The sequence below is a fragment of the Chelonia mydas genome, chromosome 5 (assembly GCF_015237465.2).
Source record: "Chelonia mydas isolate rCheMyd1 chromosome 5, rCheMyd1.pri.v2, whole genome shotgun sequence".
Taxonomy (NCBI): Eukaryota; Metazoa; Chordata; order Testudines; family Cheloniidae; genus Chelonia; species Chelonia mydas.
The window spans coordinates 41,057,233-41,080,396 of NC_051245.2; the positions used below are offsets into that span (position 1 = coordinate 41,057,233).

Here is a 23,164-nt window from a genome sequence, read left to right on the forward strand (position 1 = left end):
GTGTGCGCGCACGCGCAAGTATTACACTGTTGACTCATAATTAGCTTGTGATACACTATGACCCCCAGATGCCTTTCTGCAGTACTCCTTCCTAGGCAGGCATTTTCTATTTTGTGCAACTGATTGTTCCTTCCTCAGTGGACTACTTTGTATTTGTCCTTATTGAATTTCATCCTATTTACTTCAGACCATTTCTCCAGATCATTTTGAATTTTAATCTTATCCTCCATAGCACTTGCAACTCCTCCTAGATAGGTCTCATCTGCAAACTTTATATGTGTATTCTCCATACCATTATCTAAATCATTGATGAAGATACTGAACAAAACCGGACCCAGAACTTATCCTTGCGGGATCCCACTCGATATGCCCTTCCAGCTTGATTGTGAACCACTGAGAACTACTCTCAGGGAACAGTTTTCCAACCAGTTATGCACCCATCTTATAGTAGCTCCATCTAGGACAGTATCAAAAGCCTTACTAAAGTCAAGATATATCACATCTACCACTTCCCCCCCATCCGCAAGGCTTGTTACCCTGTCAAAGAAAGCTATTAGGTTGGTTTGACACAATTGTTCTTGACAAATCCATGCTGACTGTTACTTTTCACCTTATTATCTTTTAAGTGTTTGCAAACTAACTGCTTAATTATTTGCTCCATTATCTTTCTGGGTACTGAAGTTAACCTGATTGGACTAATTCCCCAGGTTGTCCTTATTCCCCTTTTTATAGACTGGCACTATATCTGCCCTTTTCCAGTCCTGTAGACTATCACCTGTCTTCCCTGACTTTTGAAAGATAATCGCTAATGGCTCAGATATCCCCTCAGTCAGCTCCTTGAGTATTCTACGATGTATTTCATCAGGCCCTGGTGACTTGAAGACATCTAACTTAAGTAATTTTTAACTTGTTCTTTCCCTATTTTAGCCTCTGATCCTACCTCATTTTCACTGGCATTCATTAAGTTAGTTGTGCAATTGCTACTCAACTTCTTGGTGAAAACTGAAACAAAAAAGTTATTTGGCACTTCTCCCATTTCCACATTTTCCTTTATTGTTTCCTCCCCACCCCACTGAGTAATGGGCCTACCCTGTCTTTGGTCTTCCTCTAGCTTTGTAGACTGTTTTCTTGTTTCCTTTTATTTCTCTAGCTAGTTTAATCTCATTTTATGCCTTGGCCTTTCCAATTTTTTCCCTACATAATTGTATTATTTGTTTATATTCATCCTTTTCCCCCCACTTTTTGTAGGACCTAGGTTCCACTTTTTGTAAGACTGTCTTTTGAGTTTCAGGTTATTGAAATTCTCCTGGTTGGGCCAAGGTGGTCTCTTGCTATACTTCCTATCTTTCCTACGCTGTGGGATAGTTTGCTCTTATGCCCTTAATAGTGTCTCTTTGAAAAACTGCCAACTCTCTTGAACTGTTTTTCCCTTTCAACTTGTTTCCCCAGGGGATCTTACCTACCAACTCCCTGAGTTTGCTAAAGTCTGTCCTCTTTAAATCTATTATCTTTTTGAACTGTTTTCCCTCCTACCAGTCCTTAGACTCATGAACTCTCTCATTTCATGATCACTTTCACCCAAGCTGCCTTCCACCTTCAAATTCTCCATCAGTTCCTCTCTATTTGTCAAAATCAAACCTAAAACAGCCTCTCCGCAGTGGCTTTCTTCACCTTCTGAAATAAAAAATTGCCTCAAATACATTCTAAGAACTTGTTGAATAATCTGTGCCCTGCTGCGTTACTTTCCCAACAGATGTCTGGGTAGTTGAAGTCCCCCATCACCACCAAGTCCTGTGCTTTGGATGTATACACTAGTTATGATAAGCATTAAAACCATCTTCCTTTGTTGAAGCAGGAGTAATGTTTAAAACATTTTACATTCTGTTTCTTAATTAAAAGCAACACGATATACTTAAAATACTCACCATACTAATGAATGCTGGGTTGTTTATCAAGCTTGCCATGTCAAAACTCAGTCCTGTTCCAGTCTGAAAACAAATAATATCTGAAGATTACTACGTCTAGGAAATTCCATTTGAGTTATTAAAAAACCTCACTGAAAAGAAACTAATTAAGGTAACTTACAGGACTGGAGAGGTCTCTTAGTTTCTGTTCAGCTATTTTCATATTTGACTTGTAAGAGTCATTTTCTGGATCAAGAACCAGTGCTTTTTGGTAACTGGTAATTGCTTCTTGGTATTTGTTCATAGAGGTCAGGGCCAACCTAGTGTGAAATAAAGAAAGCCAGTATGAGCACATCAAAGAAGTAATGATACTAACAGTTTTGGATCTGATTAGCCCAGGAGTAAGTGAGAGAATCTCACAACTAACTTAGATCCTGATCATTCCAAAATACATGCAAGTTTACTACCAAATGTAAATATTGATGCATATTGGCTGGCGCTGGCATTTACTTTTGTCATACCACTTTCTGTAGCACAGATGATCCCCCAAGAACTCAGCCTTGCATATGTTCCACTTACAGGCAATGAAGAACTTTTTGCCGCCAAGGAAAATGCCAAATGCTTCTGGCTCTATTCTAGGCCATGCCTTCACAAGTTATCAATTAGTGAAATATGCAAGGGTGCTTCTTACAGCTCGGTAACCACATCCACGCAGAGTTGCTCTCTCACGTAGGGCTCTAAATCTGATACGCAATTCAGAATAACAGTCCTGCAATCATTTTTAAATGAACAGTCCCCATGCCCACCTGTTAATCTCCTAAGAGTGGGAAGTTGGAACTCATATGGGAAATTCTCCAAGGAAAAAAACCTATTTATTTACCATAGAAATTACAGCTCCCTGAGACGCCTACCCATATGGATCTATGCTCCCTGCTCATTTTCTCCACTTCTTTGCAGTCTCTTGTAGAGGGATTCCTAAATTAGTGATATGAACTAAAAGATGTTTGGGGCAACGCAATCTCTTTGGGACCCAGAATGGGAAGGAGAGGAGAAGCAAGCTGCCCCAATGTACACTTCTTAGGCAAATCTTCTAAGCTCATGCACTAGTGGCATGCTGGAGCGTTATCCACATAGGCAATCATCTTGACAAAGCACAATACTATAAGTAACTATTTTATATGTGTTGTCCTATATGGTCATCTTATGTTAATACAATTTGTCCCTCTTCTGTAGTCTTGTTGGGTTTCATTGTAATACTATGACACTTCTAATATATAAGGGTTTTCCACTTTGTTCATAGCTGCTACTTATGGCAGCTCCAGTGTACCTAAGATATTGAATACTCAATCATACCTACATCTGAATAGGTAGCTACAGAGAAAATAGTTCAGTGGTTATTCTGATACCTTAATATTTTTCTCAGTGTTCTATTAGTATTATTATCTTATCAGTATAGGAAACTGAAGTCTGGTTTTTCTACCTGCTTAGTCATGATGATGGAAAACCCCAGTAGGCTACATCTGAGGGTCATTAGAGAGACCGCTCTCCAGAGTGCAAAAAGGAACCTCTTAAGTAATTTATTGATCATATTATATTCAGATTCCCTAAATATCATGCTAGCTATGCCAAATTGTTAAATTATGTTAATTTAAATGATAGGGGACCTTCGTTATCACCAAAGTTGAACAAGTCATTGTCCACTGCACTTCAGACCACAGACTTTGGCACAGACATATTTACAGAAGCTGGTACTATGCTGGCCATAGTTCTCCCTTCAGATTAGGGCCAAGAGCCCTTTCAAACATGGAGACATTCATAAAACTTCGGGTAGTAAAGATGCATAATCCCATTTACTCCTTCCAGACAGCTCTCACTGTGCTATATTCACATTTTTCACTAGATTTGACAATTAGTATTCACAGAAGCAGCATTCATCTATTCATTCAATTTTCAGAATTAAAATTCATGTTTTGAAATTTAAAAAGCTAAGGACCAAAGTCAGACATTACATGCACATATACAGATCTCACTGACTTCAATGAGAGCCATGTATGTGCCTCTGAGGGAAGAATTTGGCACTAGATATTTGTTTTATTATTAAAATTTATTTAAAGAGGTTTACCAGGTGAACTTCACTCTTACTGGTGAGGGGGTCTGATTCTCTACAGTCATATAGACGCATGGAATGTCAGACCTGCTTTGGCATTTATGGGTCAATGTAATCACAGTGTCTTGCCTACAAGTTACTATTACATCAGCCAGAGAGGCTTGTAACTCAAGTGGTAAAGGCCTGTATTTCTCGTGTCAAGGGTCCTAGTTTCTAACTCTCACAGCCTAAGCGTGCAATGATGGATTGCCCTACCCAGTTATGACAGGATGAAGAAGTCACAAAGCAACTGCATGGGCACCCTGGGAAATATCCCCAACACAAAAGCCGCTCTGCACAGGGACTATAGGAAAAAGTCATAAGGATGAATTTCCCTAAGTGTGCAGATGTGAATTCATAACAGTATTTACTTAAGAGTGCTGTGTTAGGGTCAGAAGAATTACTAAATAAACAGCACTTTCCACCTTAACAGATCTGCTTCCTAGGTGTATTTAACTGAGAAAAATAAGTTTGTACTCCTATTAGCTCGGCAAACCCAACACTTTTGAGAGAGGGACTTGGATTCTATTCTGTATTAATTATCATTAACAGAATAGTTGTTGTTCCAGTTACAGAATAATTACTGGTGATTAGGAGCGAGAAAGAACACAGTTTGACTCCCTAGATTGAATTTGCAGTGCTGATAAACTGAAGAAAAAAATCTGTAGTGTAAACAGAGCAAATCTGACAGGAAGTCACTAGGAGAGAACATGTACATGGAACCTCATGCCAGCTTCAGTCATAGAAAACTGCACTTTTAGCACCAGATCTTCAGTCAACACAAACTGGAATTATCCCATTGATTTAAATAGAGCTACACTGATTTCCACCTTCCAAAGATCTAGCCCTGAATGCTTACATAAATCTGGATTATCTTACCCCATTCTCCCATATGCTTTGCTGTATTTTGGATCTATTGCTATTGCTCTCTCACAGTCCTTTATTGCTTCATTGTAGTTGCTGATCTTACTTTGAGCAGCAGCCCTAAAGTAGGGGGAAAAGAAGGTATTTAAGAAAAGTCTGAGCATCCAGATTTAGGCCCCAAAGACTACACTTAACATTAAGAACACGTTTAATCCTACTGACTACTCAGTTACATTATAGAAAATTTGCTCACCTGGCTTGACTTCAGTGGGACTGTTCAAGTGCTTAAAGTTAAGCATGTGAAAGTGCCTTACTGACTTAGAGCCTTAAATTATACAGAGTCAGACCTTACAAAAAACAGAATAGTGTGGAAAAGCGTTGAGAACCAGAATACAGATACACACAAAATACATCATTAAATCAATTACAACAAGCCAAAAGGTAGATCTGGTGATATATGATGACTATCTAGGAAAACAAGTATTTTGTACAGGCACCGTTTTGCAGCAATAATACTTTTTGTTTTCACTCCTCACAGTTCAAAGGATCTACTTGGTCTCTCTCTCTCTCTCTTTAAGCCTGTACCTATCAGTCTCATATCACAATGACAATCCTTCTGTTGAGGGCATCTATCCCTCAGGTGCCTGGCTCCAGGAGAATTGCTAGAGGAGCTCGAAGCTCTACACTGACTGACCATGTAGGTATTTGATCTATATTGATTTTTTCAAAGTCTCTGTAGAAATACAGTTGTGTGTGTAATGCCACTCATGCTGGTAGGTAAGTCTGGATAAAGAGACCTAATAATTTCTGAATCAGTGAATTACTACTGTACCTTTACCAGGGAAACACTCATTATTTTTACATATGATTTATGAGTTAAGACAATAGAGTGGCCAAGCCAAAGAGGTCAGATCAGTATTCAAATTCAATCTTTCCCATGGTCTGAGAGTATTCAGAAAAACATTCCAGCTTAAGTCTTTCCATAGTTAAAATGGTACTTTACAGGAGGAGGAATATTTAATTCTGCAAAGCATTTTGTGCTAGTTTTCCATGAAAAATTCTGTGTAAAATGATTTTTTTTATTTAAACCATTTTTCCTACTATGCCCTCTGAATTATATACTTTGTCTAGGTTTGATGGAATAAATTACTTCCCTTCCTACTGAGTTGTGTTCATTGTCTTTAATTATATGGACCGCTTTACACCTGTTCAACCCCACTGAGGTCAATGCAGTTGCATGAGTGTAATCAAAGGCAGTATTTAGCCCTGCTGCACTTCAATTCTTTTTCATGTTTAGAGACAGACTCAACAGACCATATAAGGAATCAGCCTGATTCGGCTCTCCCATTTTCTTAAGGTAAAGCAACCCCTCTCTCCTCTGCTTCAATTTATGTCTACACCATCCTCAAAACTTCAGGAGCAAAATTCAATCCTAGTTTTAAATTACTTCAACTGGTGGTGTACCCACTTATGCCAGGGCTGAATTTGGTCTGTTTTACAGTACAAAATCATTGCAAGTTGCATATGCTTTGCATGCTCACTGAATATCAAAGTAGTGGTAGTTACGTTGTGTTGCTAATTACATACATTTTGGGCTTATTCAAAGGCTATTGGAGTTAATGGGAGTCTTTCAATTGGCTTCAATGGGCTTTGGATCAGGTCCTACATGACCAGTTTACATCTAGAGAGAATTGATAGCACTGCTGTCTTATCAGAGAAAAGATATGGTTCAAACTCTGCACTACTGCCTTAAATAAGTAATGCCATCTTGGTAAATGTTTGTGGATCCTCTGCCTCCTTGTGCTTGTCTCTATCTACTACATAATTCACTTGTTTAGTAACTAAGGAGTAAAATCTGTATTAGAAGTGCATTATGTAGAACTGTTACTTTTGCAATAATCCCGGCATAAAGGTATTTAGCTCCTATATAACGTTTTACATCTTCAAAGCACTTTACAAATATTTTTTGCTCTGGAAAATTAATGCATATTAGGCCCAATCCATTAGAATTCCATAGAAGGGCTCCCACTAGCTCAAATGGGCTTTGAATCAGACCTTTACTAATTTCTTGTATAGAAGTTGCTTCAAGGTGCCAACATCAGTCACCAAATAAAGTCTTGAAACAAAGTTAAAATCCACACTACAAATATAACGAAGACAATCATTTGAGTATAGTTGAAATGATACATTTTAAAAATTGCATAACCAAACTGATATAAATCAAATGTTGTTACTCGCTGAAAATGAGGGCTTTTCACTTCACCTTGTTTTGATCTAGTTTGGTTTTTCTTTTTATAATTATCTCTATGAAGTTTAAGGGATTTTTTGTTATTTTTTACCTGTTACAATAATACACTGCATTATTTGGATCCAGCTCTATAGCATGAGTATAACAATCCACTGCAGCAACATAATTTTCTTCCTTCATGTGATTATTACCTGAAATAAATTGTAAAAATGATGGTTTAAGATCATTAAAGGTGTAATTCTATACCTGAAAGATAAACACAGAACAGAATCACTACACTACAGTACCTCACAAAGCAGTTGGGACTGTGTTGCCTTTTGTGATTAACTTTTCAGAAAAAGATTTTGTATTAGTCTGCTGAATATACAATACGCTTTTTTCATACAGACCTGTTATCTACAAAGCAGCACAACACTTAATGTTTACTGCCCTCTCAATACTCTACATACTTACCAGACAGTTCCCAACAAACTGGTTCCTTCCTCAACAGCAGGGAACTGGCCCAGTGGGCTGGTCAACCACAACAACTTAGCTGCAGTTTGGACTGGTCAGGGTGGATATCCCAGCAGGTCTCACAACTTAATGAACTATATGTGGAGACCCTTTTTGATTTAATGCAGCCAAACTTGCCTGGAACTACAACCATAATATGAAGACTCTAAAAACAAGGACAACAAAGATGGGCAGGTAAATGAACAGTCCCGTGCAGCTACCAGTAGCTCTTTCATGAAGATGCTGAGGACACATATATCACAAGTGCCATAAAATGACTCAGATGCAAAAGTACTCACCAACATCTCAGCAGATGCATCACTAGTCAACTCTTAGGAAACTAAAAATGTTATGCATCCAGGAAAGGAAAAACACCAAGCCGCACCAGTACAGTAAAAGGAAAAAGGACCCTGCCTTCCTTTTCTCCCCATCCCTTGCACCATGTCTGGCAGCAGTACAGGCACAGGCCATAATCCCACTCAGGCAGGGAAAAAGCTCAGATTTAACAGGAAGAGACTAACAAAACTTTAAGTTCTGGCAAATGGGCCAAGGTAACAGAAGGAACACCACAAAGAAATTATGAAGGAAGAAGAGTATCCTCCAAAGTGTAGAGAGAGTACAGAGATCTGACATGCTCCAGAAGGTGCCGAGTCCTCCCCATGCAGGACACATGGCTGAATGAGGAAGAGATCCTTCAGTCTCAGCTATTGGCAGTGAAAGAACCAACATTCCAAATTAACAGAACCATACCAACTTTTCAGCTCTGTTATAACTGATACTATATTGCCACAAGTAACCTAATTGTGTATGAGAAGTTGAATCATAAATATTTCACATATTAGCAAAGTCACTTCCATTTGGAAGGAATGCATAATCTTCACAGAGCCAGGTAAGCGTAACAGGGAGTAGAGTCTAGTAACATAGCTAATGGATCACAAATTAATTTCAACAATAATGTAATTTGAAATGAATGACAGGCCTAGGTGACAGGTCACTAACTTTTCAGCTAGTCAGGTAAATTCTCTCTTTAGTATTGGGCGTGAGTCAACAGGTTACTATGGATGCATAGACTGGGCAGGTCCATCCAGTGTGGCTGCAGCTGTGACCGAGAAAGACCCTGCAAGGGGCAGTTCTCATCTCAGACAATGACTGAAAACAGCTAAGCATGTTTCTGTTTTTCTTAGATTACAAAACAGAAGGGACCATTGTGATGATCTTATCTGCCTTCCTACATAACACAAGTCATGGCACTTCCCCAAAATAATCCTTAGAGCACAGTTTTTAGAAAAAATCCCATCTTGATTTACAAATTGTCTGTGAGAGAAAATCTACCATGACCGTTGGTAAATGGGTCCGTGGTTAATTACTGTCACCGTTAAATTCACACCTTGTTTCCAGTCTGAATTTGTCAAGCTTCAACTTCCAGCTACTAGATCGTGTTAAACTTTCTCTGCTAGATTGAAGAACCCATTATTAAATATTTGTTCCCTATGCAGATACTTATTCAGGATGTAAAATGTTAACTGGTAAGCACTGGTCTTACCGGTTAACCCGCCTTAACCGTTAACCCCCAGGTTGGCCCACCCGCCAACCCCAGCGGCCCCGCGCTGGGCAGCCAGATCGGCCCCAGCCGGCCAAACCCAACCCAGGCCACACCGGCCAGCCAGAGCAGCCCCAGCCATGCCAGCCAGCTGAACCCGACCCCAGCCCCCCTCCTTTTAATCAATTAACCATTTAAATGAAATATTTTAATAATTTAAATGGTTAACTTTTAAAACGATATTTACATCCCTAATACTTATAAACTATAATCAAGTCACCCCTTAAGCTTCTGTTAAGCTAAATAAATAGACTCAAAGGGCTCAACTGTTGTAAGGCATGCTTTCTAATCCTTGAATCATTTTTGTGGCACTTCTCTGAATCTTCTACAATTTATCAACATTCTTCTTGAATTGTAGGCACCAGAACTGGGCACAGTATTCCAGCAACAGTCACACCAGTGCCAAATACAGAGGTAAAATAACCTCTCTACTCCAGAGATTCCCGTTTATGCAACCCAGGATCACATTCACTCTTTTGGCCACAGTCTCACACTGGGAACTCATGTTCAGCTGATTATCCACCACAACCCCCAAATCTTTTTCAGAGGCACTGCATCCCAGGATAGAGTCCCCCATCCCGTAAGTATAGCTTACATTATTTATATTTAGCTGTATTAGAATGCATATTGTTTGCTTGTGCCCAGTTGACCAACTGATCCAGATCACTCTGAATCAGTGACCTGTCCTTTTCACTATTTACCATATCCCCAATTTTTGTGTCATCTGCAAACTGTATCAGTGATGATGTTATAATTTATCCCAGGACATTAATAAAAATGTAAAATAGCATAGATCCAAGAACGAATCACTGCAGGACCCCACTGGAAACACACCCACTTGATGATTCTTCCCTGTTTACAATTACATTTACAGACTTGTCAATTAGCCCGTTTTTAATCCATTTAATGTATGCTATGTTCATTTTCCTTCTTTCTAGTTTTTTAATCAAACTGTCATGGTGTTACCCTGGGTTTGAGGGGTGTGTGTATGCAAAATGTGATCAAGCCAATTTCAACCATATTATGTGCACTTAGCCACTATGAATTAATGAAACAGACCACATACTTAAAGATTAATTTGGAGACAGGCTTTCAGAAGCAAGGTCAAAATCTAGCTGACAGTTTCTGCTAATCAGAATGGGAGGAGGGGAAAGAAAGTAAACAACTGAGACTGAAAACCTTGGTGGTTGGAAGACCTTATTGAAAGTTAGGAAAAGTGATGATCCAGTAGGGGTCATTATGACCTATGTGTTTTGTAGAAGTTAGTTATAAAAGACTAGCTAACATAGTGTACTTTGGAGCAGTCCTCTGAAGCCATTTTGAGAGATGTTTTTCCCAACACCCTTTCTCCCCGCTGGGTGACCAATCGGCCACTGCGAACCTGCTGTTAATTACTCAATACTGTTCCAGATGTTAGGTAAATATCTGGGATGTTCTAAACCTATTGCCTATGTCTGTGTGTGCTTAAATCTAATAAACTGCAGTATTAGATAAGAGCACGCTGACTTGTATTTAATCTCTAATCAGACAGAATTGCTGTGTTTCTATTGATTTATTCCTGACACAGCTAGAGTGAAATAGTTAAGTTACCACTGTTGGGGGTTCTGAAAACCCCAGTAACAATGAGGTACCAAATCAAATGCCTTAGAGAAGTTTAAGTATATTACATCAACACTATTACTTTTATCAACCAAACTTGTAATCTCATAAAAAAATAATGCTTCCACTGTCAAGAAACAGTGACAATGTAAAAAATAACTAGGTAGGTAAGATAGGGCAGGTTCGAGCAAGTATTCTCAATACTTGTATAACAGGGACTATTAGTAGGCCTAGTAATATCCTACCTACCAGTTTAAAAAAAAAAAAGAAGTTTTATAACTGCATATGCATCGAATCTAAGACTTTGGAATCTCTGCTACGATTCTGAAAAAAGTACTGCTTGAGACACGGAGCCAAATTCAAAGCTGACACCCATTTACCCCAATCTTGCTAACCCAAGCCCTGAATTTGACTCCAAGAGCATAGGAATCTAGTCAAAGATGCTAGTTCTGCTCAAATTGTGGGATTTGGGACTCTGCATAACAGAAAAAGTAGCCATGATAATTTATTACATTTTATTATAGTGTCAGAAAAAATGCCTCAAGAAAAACAAATTGTTTTACTTTAGGGATAAATTTGTGTCTTTCTGGAACTGAAGCACTAGCTATTATTACTTATTATTACTTACTTATTATTATTGCCCAAAGGCCCCAATTAGGATCAAGCCCCACATTATACATAGGTGCTGTACAAACACACACAAAATCCACAGTTCCTGCTCCAGAGATTAGAAGCTAAGAAATCAAGTGAAATATGAGGGGGGGGGGGGGGGATAATTAAATATATATATTGTGTGTGTGTGTGTGTGTGTGTGTAAGTAAAATAATGCTTTTTAAAAACTATAATAATGCAAAGTGTCAATTCTCCAGTTTGCTGCTGAGTTATTAATTGGCTGATTCCTTTGAGGCATCACAGCAGAGAGGGGTATTAATAAGGACAGAGTTGGTAGCTTATGAATGAGTTCAGGGAAGATGTTCCATGCATAAAGGACAGTGTGAACAAGGCCCATGAGATGCGTGCAGGTGCATGAGGCTAGAGTGGAGGAGCTGAGGGAAGTTGGAGTGACAAGAGCAGGAAGGGACCAAATTATGAAGGACCCTGAAGGTAAGGACAAGAAGCTTGAATTTAACTAGGAAAAGACAGACATACTTTCCAGGCATCTCCAACCAGACCTATCAATGCCCCCAACTCCTAACCTGCTATTTCAATAGATGGTCTATCCTTAAATCAGACTGTACGTTGAAGTAGATTACACACTGGTACAGTGCCTACTTCGACGAGGTGCTGAGTACCAGTAAAGCCCAATAACTGCACTGGATGTTGAGGGCATTTTGTACTTTCCATAAGGTGCTCAACACCACATAGAAGCAGACAGTTAATGAAGTGAAAAGCCATTCCAGAGCAACTATGTTAAGATTCTCCAATTAATTTTCACTTCTGACCTAACCAGGTTTGAACTCATATCTCCAGAAATGAAAGGCTAACGACCCACTTCATCACCTAGCTAAGCATTTTTTTAAGTGTACTTTATAAAGCCAAGAGTGGAATATATTATTCCTTGTCATTTGCAACAGCTGCAGCTGACCATTTAAAATGAGAGACCTTGACCTAAGAACATAAGAACAGCCATACTGGGTCAGACCAAAGGTCCATCTAGCCCAGTATCCTGTCTTCCGACAGTGGCCAATGCCAGGTGCCCCAGAGAGAAAGAACAGGTAATCATCAAGTGTCGCCTATTCCCAGCTTCTGGTAAACAGAGGGTAGAGACACCATCCCTGCCCATCCTGGCTAATAGCCATTCCATCAACCTATCCTCCATGAATTTATCTAGTTCTTTTTTGAAAAGTCTTGGCCTTCACAACACCCTCTGACAAGAAGTTCCACAGGTTGACTGTGCATTGTGTGAAAAAATACTTCTTTTTGTTTGTTTTAAACCTGCTGCCTATTGAAATCCAGCCAAATTTTTTCCATTTCACTTTATTAAAAACTTTTCCCAGGAGGCTACTTCCACCTTTCAAATGTAAACATACTAATCTGAGTTTTATGCATAATATCTACAAATCTGAATTTATACCCAAACTACAATATAAATAAAGCCTTAATCTATTCAATAGCCCTGCATATCTGTAAACAGTGCTACACTTCTTACTTTCATTAACATTAAAACCTACCACATGCACTCCACATATTTTAAATTAGTCCAATGCAAAAGAATCTGGAAATGGATTTTTTAAATTAGGGACATAACTCATTTTACCATAATTTTACATAATGTAAAACGGTTTTTATATAATGAGTAAAATCTAGGGTTTAATGAAGTCAGTGGGAGCTTTCCATTGACTTCACTGCGGCCAGGATTTGAAAATAAAAACCCAGTGACTGCACTGGGTGCTGAGGGCATTCTGCACTTTGAAGGTAATTTATACTCAAACCATCGCATACCCTTTACAAAGTAATGAATTGGATACTGTTGAGTAGAAACTGTACTGGCAAATACAGGAAGCCATAATGTGCTCAACAACAGCCACGCATTCATTAGAATCTCTACTACTCAAATAGGGAATGTTAGCCAGGGCTTCATGGTTTTCCCTTGTTTTAACTTCCTCTTAACCAGCCATCAGCAAAGGGACAGGATGAACCTCGGTTTTATATCTCTCATGAAGCACAGCTCTGACCCCATAATACCACATCACTGGTACTGGACTACACTGTCAGCATTAGCTATAAGCCCAAGTTTTCACATGGAACTTGTAGTCCAGATACAATACTGCCACTGACTGAGTTATGCCAACACCCTAATATTGCCAAAACCCAGGACAGCGTGAAATTATTACTCCCTGTGATGCTGGCTGACAAGGTGCCAGCTCATGACAAGACCCAGGGCCTCACTGACAAACTCATAGCTGGAAAGCAGTCTGTCTTACCTCTGGATTAGTACAGTTAAAACAGGTATTAGTGTTATAAGAATGTGCTTACTGTTTAGACTTAATGGAATGCTGCATGTATTAATCCTACTTATAATATCTGCAGCCCATGGTATAGAGTTATATTGAACGTTAGCATTGTAAACCTTTAATTGTGTAACCTACCAAAGAGGAAAAGAAGCATTAATTAAGGTAAAGTGCTCGTTCTGCACATAAGATGGCCCACTGTAGGCAAATGAGGCATTGTGTAGCACCAAGGGACAAATACCTTGTTGACTGCATTTCTAACTCCCTCCAGGAAGGGGAAACCTGCACATGAACTCACCCCACCAGCTTGGAATCTGGGGTGAAGGGGAGAAAAAAATCCCTGACAAGGAGAAACTTGTGTCTTTATGCTGTTTGGTCTCTGAGGGGCCAAGATTCCTAAGCATAAGCAAGAGATCCTCATGGTGCTTGGCACGGGTAGGCCCTAAAGGTCATATAGAGTTGCTTATTACAGAAACTTATACTACCTTTTTTAAAACTAAGACAGTAACTCATTTGTGAGTGTGGTTCCTGTTTCAGCCTTGTAAATAACGCTCTTATTTCTTAGTTAATAAATCTTTAGTTAATTTATTACAGGATTGGCTACAGGCATTGTCTTTGGTTGGGATCTGAGTACAAATGACCTGGGATAAGTGACTGGTCCTTTGGGATTGGAAGTAACCTGAATATTGTTGTGTTTTTTGGTGTAAAGTGACCATCTATCACATAGTCAGTTTGCCTGGGTGGCAAAATAGACTGGGATGACCAAGGGGACAGTTTGCGATTCCATGGTAAAACTGTTATAGGGCTTTAGGAGTTCAAACTTGTTACTGGGTTGGTGAAATCTAATTATACACCACACAACCAGTTTGGGGCTTCTGCCCTGGCTTTTGACAGTCTGTCCTGAGGTTGGCACTCATGGTCAGGAGCCACTCCAGACAGTATAACATTTGATATAGGTGGCAGGATTCACATGTTACAGGTCAATTGGATTTATAGATCATAATCCAGAGCTGTTAAAACTTGATATTGAGAGTGTTTAAAGGTTAAAAAATAGACACAATGAGTGGACCACAGTTATGGTCTTGAGACAAAAGACCTTGAAACGTTATGTAAGGAGAGAGGAATATCCAATAAACAGAAATGCCCAGATCAGGAGCTAAGCACCCACTTGCCCCAGATGCCATAGAGACTGCTGCAGCGGAACTGGCTTGACTGCCTGTACCGAGCAGCCCAGGAAGAACGTAAGCCCCAGAGACTGATGGTGGACTTCCAGATCAAGAAGATCAAAGAAACCGAAGAGGCTGAGGAGACAACCCACCACAGATGCATGGAACAACTGGAAGCTAAATACAGAGCTCACACATTGCAGCTCAAAGTACTGGAGCAAACAAAGGAGTTTCCTCAACCAGTTTGGGGTTTCTGCCCTGCTTTTTGACAGCCTCCCCTGAGGCTGGCACTCACGGTCATGAGCTACTCCAGACAGCATGACACATCCTTATTAATTACGCACCTTCATCCTTCAGCTGGTCAGCCTTTTCAATATCTTCTGGCAACGAATCGGAGAGAGGCAACATGTCATTCTACATTAAAAATAAACAAATAAATAAACCAGAAGTATATTCTGATTCAGGTCTAGGCCCTGGCTACATTAATGGCTTCTTCCACAACCTTCATCCTGAAAGGGGTTGTGTAAACACAGATCCTTTTAGTGATTGCACCATTAGACCTTACGTCAGCAAGCGATCATACCATTTCTGTAATACACACTAGACCAAGATAGTTGTCTGTTCCCACTTAAAAATCTTACAACAATATCTTTTTTTTAGTATGACCTCTGATATCCTCATTTTCTTCCTCCCAAATTTTCTCTCTGCTTTCCTGGCACCAACAGTATTTTTCCTATGTTGGACCCCTTTGAATTTTAAAAGTATAGCTTTTAGTTTTACCTAAACTGGTGGTATGGAATACTTTAAGAGACTACATTTTCTCCATGGGAGGGGATACGCACTGGAGCTGGGGGCAGAGGGACCAGGAAGCTGTGGTTGACCTCAATCAGTTTCTAGTCAACTGTCTTTGGAATTGCAAAATGCCTAAGTTTCACTGAGGGCAAGTATCCTTCATGATAGAAAGAAGCCCATTCTTTTTAGTAACATATTTTACATGGGTTATCTTTGATTTGACTGAATTTATGTCCTGTCAGAGTCCAAAAACTATCCTGTTCCCCTACCTATTACAAGAATTTCATCTGAACATCATTTTTATCAAGTTTCCACATTGTTTTGACATATAACATTTTAAGATTCCACACCATAGTCACAATCTTAATTGGCTAATGATAAAGTAACCCTAAAGACTAAAATCAATTCTTACCTTGTGAAAAGAATTTGAGAACATTTCTGTCAAGTGCTGTGGCACTGCAAGATGCGTATCTTCTAGGCTAATCTTAAAAACAGTCTCCAAACACTGAATTGCAACTTCAAAGAAATGAAATCATGATTAAAAAAAAATCATTTTTCTCAATAGAAATGTGTAAATAAACTAACTAATAAAACTGAAAATAAATAAGGCAAAGGTACACTTCCTGACATATTTGTTGGCAAATTAAGCCTAAAAACAAAAGGCAGTTCTTTGGAGAAGTTCCCCCAATGGAAAGAAAAAATAAATAACCTATTTAGTCTCTACTAGGCAACTTTGCAAGGCAATAGAGGCAGAAGCTCTTTAGTGTCTAGATATAGCTCAGCCACCAAACTTAATTCCTAACCCAGACACACTTCTTTTAATACTCACTTTTTTTTTAATTCCATTTTTGACCTACGACTAAATTTAAAAACAAGATAAAACAGTACATATATATATGTAATGCAGACATATAAACCAGCTACACATAAAAAACTGCTATTTTTATAATTGTCTACTACATATAATTAGATGCGTGAAAGCACCACATTTCTGACATTATGTGTAACACAAAAGATTGGCCAATTCTAAACTGAAATATCTAAGTAATAATTACTGTTTTCAAATGTGTCCATTTTTACTATGCAAACCAAAGATTTTTACTAATAGCTGCTCATTAATCATAGGCTCTCATCCTGCAAAGGAATCCACCTGCGAAGTCCCTTGCACTCACACAAAGTCCCACTGATGCCCGAGCCTAAGGATCCACAAGAGCAGATCCCTTCCCAGGATCAGCGGGCCCCAATCCTCCAAACATTTGAGCAAGTTCATAACTTTACTCATGTAAACAGTTCCAATTATGTCTATAGGACTGCACATCAGTGACATGCTTAAGTGTTTGCAGACACAGTCAAAGACTGTAATCTTTATACATAGCTTAGAGAGGGTGTCTCATTCATGTATCTTAAGGTTATGGGGCAAGTATTAAACACATTGTGTGGGAATCCAGCAGCATGACTCCCATTAAGGTACACTGTCTGCTAGTTTTAGAATCAAAACTGAAAAAGGGTATGAAATGTTTTTTTTTTTAAAACGGATATGAATAGAAACTTATTCTTATCGGTTTTTTTAAATATTTTAATAAAATTTAATAAAAACAGGGTGGTTTTTTTTTTAAATTTAAACCAGAGATAACCTCAAGAAACCAAATTCAAATCAGGGTCTGAACTTCCCAAAAGTTAAGGGGGCATCAGGATCTTGGGTGTTGAGGGTCCATTCTAATTTTAATTTTCAGATGTGACATTGTGAATCTGAACAATGATAATATTGAGCTAGTGTAGGGGAATCGGAAAGGAAAATCTACTAAAAATTAACAATAACTGATGTTAAGGAGTCTGTTTTTTATCGTCCCAGCTGAGAGAAATGTTAAAAGTAAATACCCAGCATAAATGGTAAAATGTAAAATAGATTTATTTAATTATAACATATAGTAAGTTAAAAGTAACAAAAGTAAGTAAAATTCCTACATATTTTATGCTGACAATGACTCTTTAATATTGATTGGGTACATGGCTAATTATTAACACGCTGCACAGAAAGTTTGCTTGTGTGTTCTGTAATGTTAACCAGGTTCTGTGTCATTCAGTAAAAAACAATTCAGGGTCTGAGTTAATTCCTTCTCTTCCTTGCACTAGACCTCAACGACAAGAAACGTAATTGTGGTAAACTGAATATTGATTTTATCTTGTTAATGAAGATCTAATGGTGAATTGGTGACTTTCAAACCAATTTTATTTGTAACCTATATTCAAATCTTATTTTACTTGCCTTTCACCTCAGAAGATATCCCACTGCATTTCCATGCAGTACATGTTCTGTGGAAAACTACATGCACAATTCCATTAACAATAATGTGAATTATATTAATAGTACTTTTATAATGCCTACCAGAGAATCAATGGAACCGGGTATCCAGTTTCTCTTAACAATTTAATATAAAGTATTAACTGTCATATATAAATAATAAATTCAGGCTTTCCCTTGGAGGGTAGCTCAGCAACCCATCTGCAACAGAGTGCTGAGTCATGACAGACGAATCAGCACTCTGATCACTGTAGCCTCATTAGTTTCCCCAGCAATAGCTGATTGAGGAAATAGGAAGGAATCAGAGGGGGAGGCTGGGTGAGTTAAGGAATTAACTGGTGCATCAGCTGACTAGCCTGATAAAACTTAGGAAGTGTTGTGGGGAGGACAGGATTAGCTGTGCCCAGATTGAAGGCGATCCCAAGGAAGCAAGACCTCTCTTCCTCTCAGAGCCCTGATGAATAGGGGCTGAAGGTCATAGGAATTAGGACTCTTGCTTTGCACTGTACAGATGTTGGTGGAGGGGACTTGACTAAGTTATACTGAGTGGACACTAAAGGAAGAGAGTCTGAGCAGTTCCTGGGGTGGCCACGGATGCGGTGGGAGGACACATACTCCATCACACTTATTTTTATCCTCAGGCAATCCCTTTTCTAAATGCCTCACCTCATTTTTAACTCAGCCTAGAACAGAAACTATAGGTTAAAACACTTAAAATTTTTTTTCAATTTTCACTCTTCTCACTTTTGGGGGGGAAACGCATTAAGTCTATGTGACGACTCCTAGCTCCTCTTCTTGTTTGTTTCTGTTCAAGGAAGGGGGGAAGAGAACTCTCAATTCTATCAGATCACATTATGCTTACATCAAATATTCTGGATGTATTATTAATATTAGAATACATTTCCACGGTAGAAATAACTGGCTCATATATTACAGTGAGCTCCCACAATTCCCATTTAATTGAAAAATTAACACAATCTGAATCTTTATAATTCCTCTGCCATAAGTTTAACAAATGTTAGTACCCTTACGGGATAAATCAATGAAACAGACGTTTTCCTCCCACTGAATGATAGTCTCCTGCTGCTATGTAAATGGCAAACCAAAACTAAATACTTTATTAAAAATAAAGGTGGAGCCAAAGCGCAAATATTTATTTTCAAAATGGGAGAGACTGATCTTTTGACAATGTGTAATTTTTTAATATACTAAGCAACCAGGGTGAAATCTTAACCCCACTGACATCAAAATGGAGCCAGGATTTCACTCCAGTTATATACAGCCGTTGCAATTATTTGTCTGAAGGATATTTGCATGGAATAGACGCCACTTGCTCTCTGTCCAACTACCATACTCCTGCGATCTGACTGTCACAGGCAGATGAATTCACCCCAGAGCAGAGGGCTAGGCAAAGTTTTCCACACCACTTAAGCCCTCAGTGAAATTCACCTTGATTCACAGGACCAGTGCAAGTCCCTCTGCTTTACCTAAATCACAGGCTTTGCGGTGGTGGCCCTTACTAGGATCAATCACTTCTTACACTACCTGTTGGTGCAGTGTATCGAGAGGTCACAGATTCCAAGGACAGAAGGGACCACTGTGATCATCTAGTCTGACCTCATGTAATAATTAGTAATAAAACTTCCCCCAAATAATTCCAGTTCAAAACTACACACTGATCCCACATACGCAGGTGCTGAAGACAGCAATGAAGCGTAGATGCTGGAATGGCCAAGGGAAGAACAAAAGCAGCCATTTAAACACACTGCATAAATGAGGTGGAAGGACTGAAGCTGCTGATCCATACGCTGGAGAATCAGGTGCAAGAGAACTATTCTATTCTATTCAGGCTTTCGTACCATGCTCATCACCATAGTTTCTGAGCACCTTCCCGTAATGCATTATGTGACTGTTTTCTCTCATTCTCTCCCCAGAGGGAGAAGCATTTGTAGTGGAGAGTCTTGTTTTTGGTAAGGTTTTATTTATTTTAAATACATATATCTGTTGCTATGTGTTTGCATTAGAGGAAGTAAGATCAAAGAAATGCATCTTGCACTCAGAGCAGAACGTATTGAGGTTTGGGTTGTTCTTAGTTTTTGGGAGAGTTTATTCCAGTCTCAGGCCATTCCCCACCCACACATGAAAGTTGTGTCTCATGCACAGATAATCTTTACTCTTGCTGTTGAGAGTTCCATTGTACCAGAGGAGTTGTCAACCAGAGACTTTGTCCTGGCTGCACAGCAGATCCAGATCCTGGAAATGGCAGGGTGCATGTCACCTCCTCAGTCCACCCTCTGATTTCTGTTTATGCAGCTGAGTGAATGTCACAAATGAAACATGCAAATGAGCAGTCCTTCTACACTGGGGTGAACTTCAACTATAGTCTGATATACTTGTATGCTTCAGCCAATCAGAGTACATTTTATCAATAAAAGATGGCTTTGAAAAGCATGCTATACTTTTATTTTGATAGTCTTCAACTGGTTGATTTTTTTTTTTTTGTATAGTTTGTTTGGTATTTGATAGTTAACAATTATACAATGCTTTACAACCCCACAGCACACTGCAAGGTACACAAAGTACCCATGTACTGCATGGACCAAATTCTTCCCTCACAGCCTTGTTGGGAGCTATGTTCACACATTCATGGGCAAGATTTGGTGTGACATTTATTTCACATAAAATAAAGTTAACTTCTATTGCTAAAAAAGCATCAGCTATGCAGATTGGTTGGCACAGATGCTGTATATTGTACAATGTAGCATATGGTACCATATTTTTGGCAACATAAAACTCTAAAATTAGGACTTCACTTCTCTGTTAAAATATGCTCAATTGTGGAAATGTTCAATTTTATCTCTGAGCATTTACATGCCATTAAAAGTATTATAACCCACTTTTGTTTAGAAAATAAATCTCTGTTAAAACAAATGGCAAACCAAAACTAAATACTTTATTAAAAATAAAGGTGGAGCCAAAGCACAAATATTTATTTTCAAAATGGGAGAGACTGATCTTTTGACAATGTGTAATTTTTTAATATACTAAGCAACCAGGGTGAAATCTTAACCCCACTGACATCAAAATGGAGCCAGGATTTCACTCCAGTTATATACAGCCGTTGCAATTATTTGCTATGCATCCGATGAAGTGAGCTGTAGCTCACGAAAGCTCATGCTCAAATAAACTGGTTAGTCTCTAAGGTGCCACAAGTACTCCTTTTCTGTTAAAACTGTAGTTCATTTGCCTCAGGGCAACTCTAGCCAACATCTGTGTCAAATAAGTGATCAGTTAGCACTTCTTAGTTACAAACCATCAACATTTAACAGTATTTTATTAAAAAACAATATGAATAAAAAATTCCTACTTCATAATTTTATTTCTAAAAGTGTGGCCTTTTTATCAACTGGAAATAAGTTTCTTAACAGGTATTGGGATTTTTAAATTAATATAGTTGTTCATCACATATCAAATGCACTGACTATTTCAGCTTTTGTTGTTAAACTGAATCTTTAAAATATGTTTTAAAAACAACAGTATAGAAAACCCAAATCTCTCTTTCCTGTCCACATTAGTGAACAACTGTGTTACACACATCTAGTCTAGTAGAAACCATATCTGAAACCACATTTACACAAGCAGGGAATCTGTGATTGAACGATATGTTTAAACATGGCTCAAGAAGAGTGCACACTAAACCAGGTTCTAAAAAAATGTAAAAAGTCAGCAGGGAAGGAGTTAACCATACTCAAAACTTTGGTAAAGGCATGTCTGCATGGGGGCACTTAAAAAAATTAAGGTGAATCAACTAAAGGTGTGAAGTCAATGCATACAAATTAAAGCATGTTAAACCCCTATTTGGATGTTCCTATTCAGGAGTAAAGTGGTCTTAGTTTGCTGTAACTTTATCTTCCTTTGCCAAGACAAAAATATATCTGTTGAGAATCCTTACCACTATGTGATACTTGCAATCACTGATAACTGCCCTCTTCCGCAATACTGCTCTTACAATAAAACATGTTTGTCAAGACATATAAATGGTGCATTCTTTGTGCATTCACTCTCAGAGGCCCAAGCCTGTCCTCAAATAGTACATGGAACTCCTATTAACATTAACAAGAGCTCTTCATGTGCACCAAGGTAGAATATGGCTGCTCATGATTTAGCCCCCCTCCCACTCCGGCCCCTGCCCCGACCCTGCTTGCCAATACAGATGCTGTTGACAAAAGTGTTGTTCTTCAGTGTGTTATCCACAGATGATAGCACATATGAAAAATTGAGGGAAATCAGGCATGAAAATTGAGTGAGACAAAAGCCAGTCCACATCATCCCCCCAGTGGTTGGGACAATGGTATTACCTAATTTAAATCCTTAGCATAATTGAAAGTGCTAGTTGCTCAGAAATAAGACAATGCAGTGCCAATAACTTTAGGACCTCTTCAAATTTACACAGATTTTAGGATTAGAATCTTGTGGACATGTAAAATCTCAATCTATTTCAGGAATGAAGATCTTTTTCCTTTAATAACAAAAATTCTAAAACATTTCACAAAGTTTTTGTGAAACTCCGACTCCTCCCATTCCTAATCCAAAATTGGCAACTTTCCTTGGAAATAGATAAAACGACAGAGAGAATATTGGAATCTACAGGATAAGGAAATAAATTGTTCAAATATTAACAACTTCCTGACATACAAAAGACAAAATACAATAATTTTATCATAAGACAACATGAATAATGAATATAGTTCATGCACATTGCTTTTTGTCATGATGTATATGTCAACCAACCTAGCATACAGATATGTGGCCTTCAGTATTTACCTTCCAAGCTTTCTTGTTCATCTGAAGTGAAAGCATCCAGCTGACTCTGTTCTCTCAAGAAATGGATGACCGCATATACTAGGCGTTTGACTGATGACATTTTAGAAGCTTATGAACTTCACCTAAATTATAAAAATAAAAATATTAAAAGAAATATAGAGACATTTTTAACATTGATAAGAATGGTACTTTAGGGCCAATCCCTGAATACTCTGCACACCCCAAAGTCCCATTAACTTCACTAAGAATTTTGGATGTACAAAATATGCACCACTG

General features: G+C 38.5%; 1 protein-coding gene across 4 annotated transcripts in view; it reads right to left on the reverse strand.

Moving 5' to 3' along the window:
• SGTB (small glutamine rich tetratricopeptide repeat co-chaperone beta) overlaps positions 1–23,164 on the reverse strand; it is a 36,089-nt gene that overhangs the window by 11,419 nt on the left and 1,506 nt on the right. For 2 of the 4 annotated variants that reach the window (XM_007058997.4, XM_043546961.1), the window contains exons 2-8: positions 22,889–23,010; positions 16,175–16,278; positions 15,315–15,384; positions 7,254–7,353; positions 4,930–5,034; positions 2,086–2,224; positions 1,926–1,988 (exon numbers count right to left, since the gene is read on the reverse strand). In XM_007058997.4, the coding sequence (XP_007059059.1) occupies positions 1,926–1,988; positions 2,086–2,224; positions 4,930–5,034; positions 7,254–7,353; positions 15,315–15,384; positions 16,175–16,278; positions 22,889–22,988 (681 nt within the window). In that variant the 5' untranslated portion in view covers positions 22,989–23,010. The remainder of the gene's footprint in view (positions 1–1,925; positions 1,989–2,085; positions 2,225–4,929; positions 5,035–7,253; positions 7,354–15,314; positions 15,385–16,174; positions 16,279–22,888; positions 23,011–23,164) is intronic. The other 2 variants (XM_043546964.1, XM_043546963.1) reach the window with 1 other exon arrangement.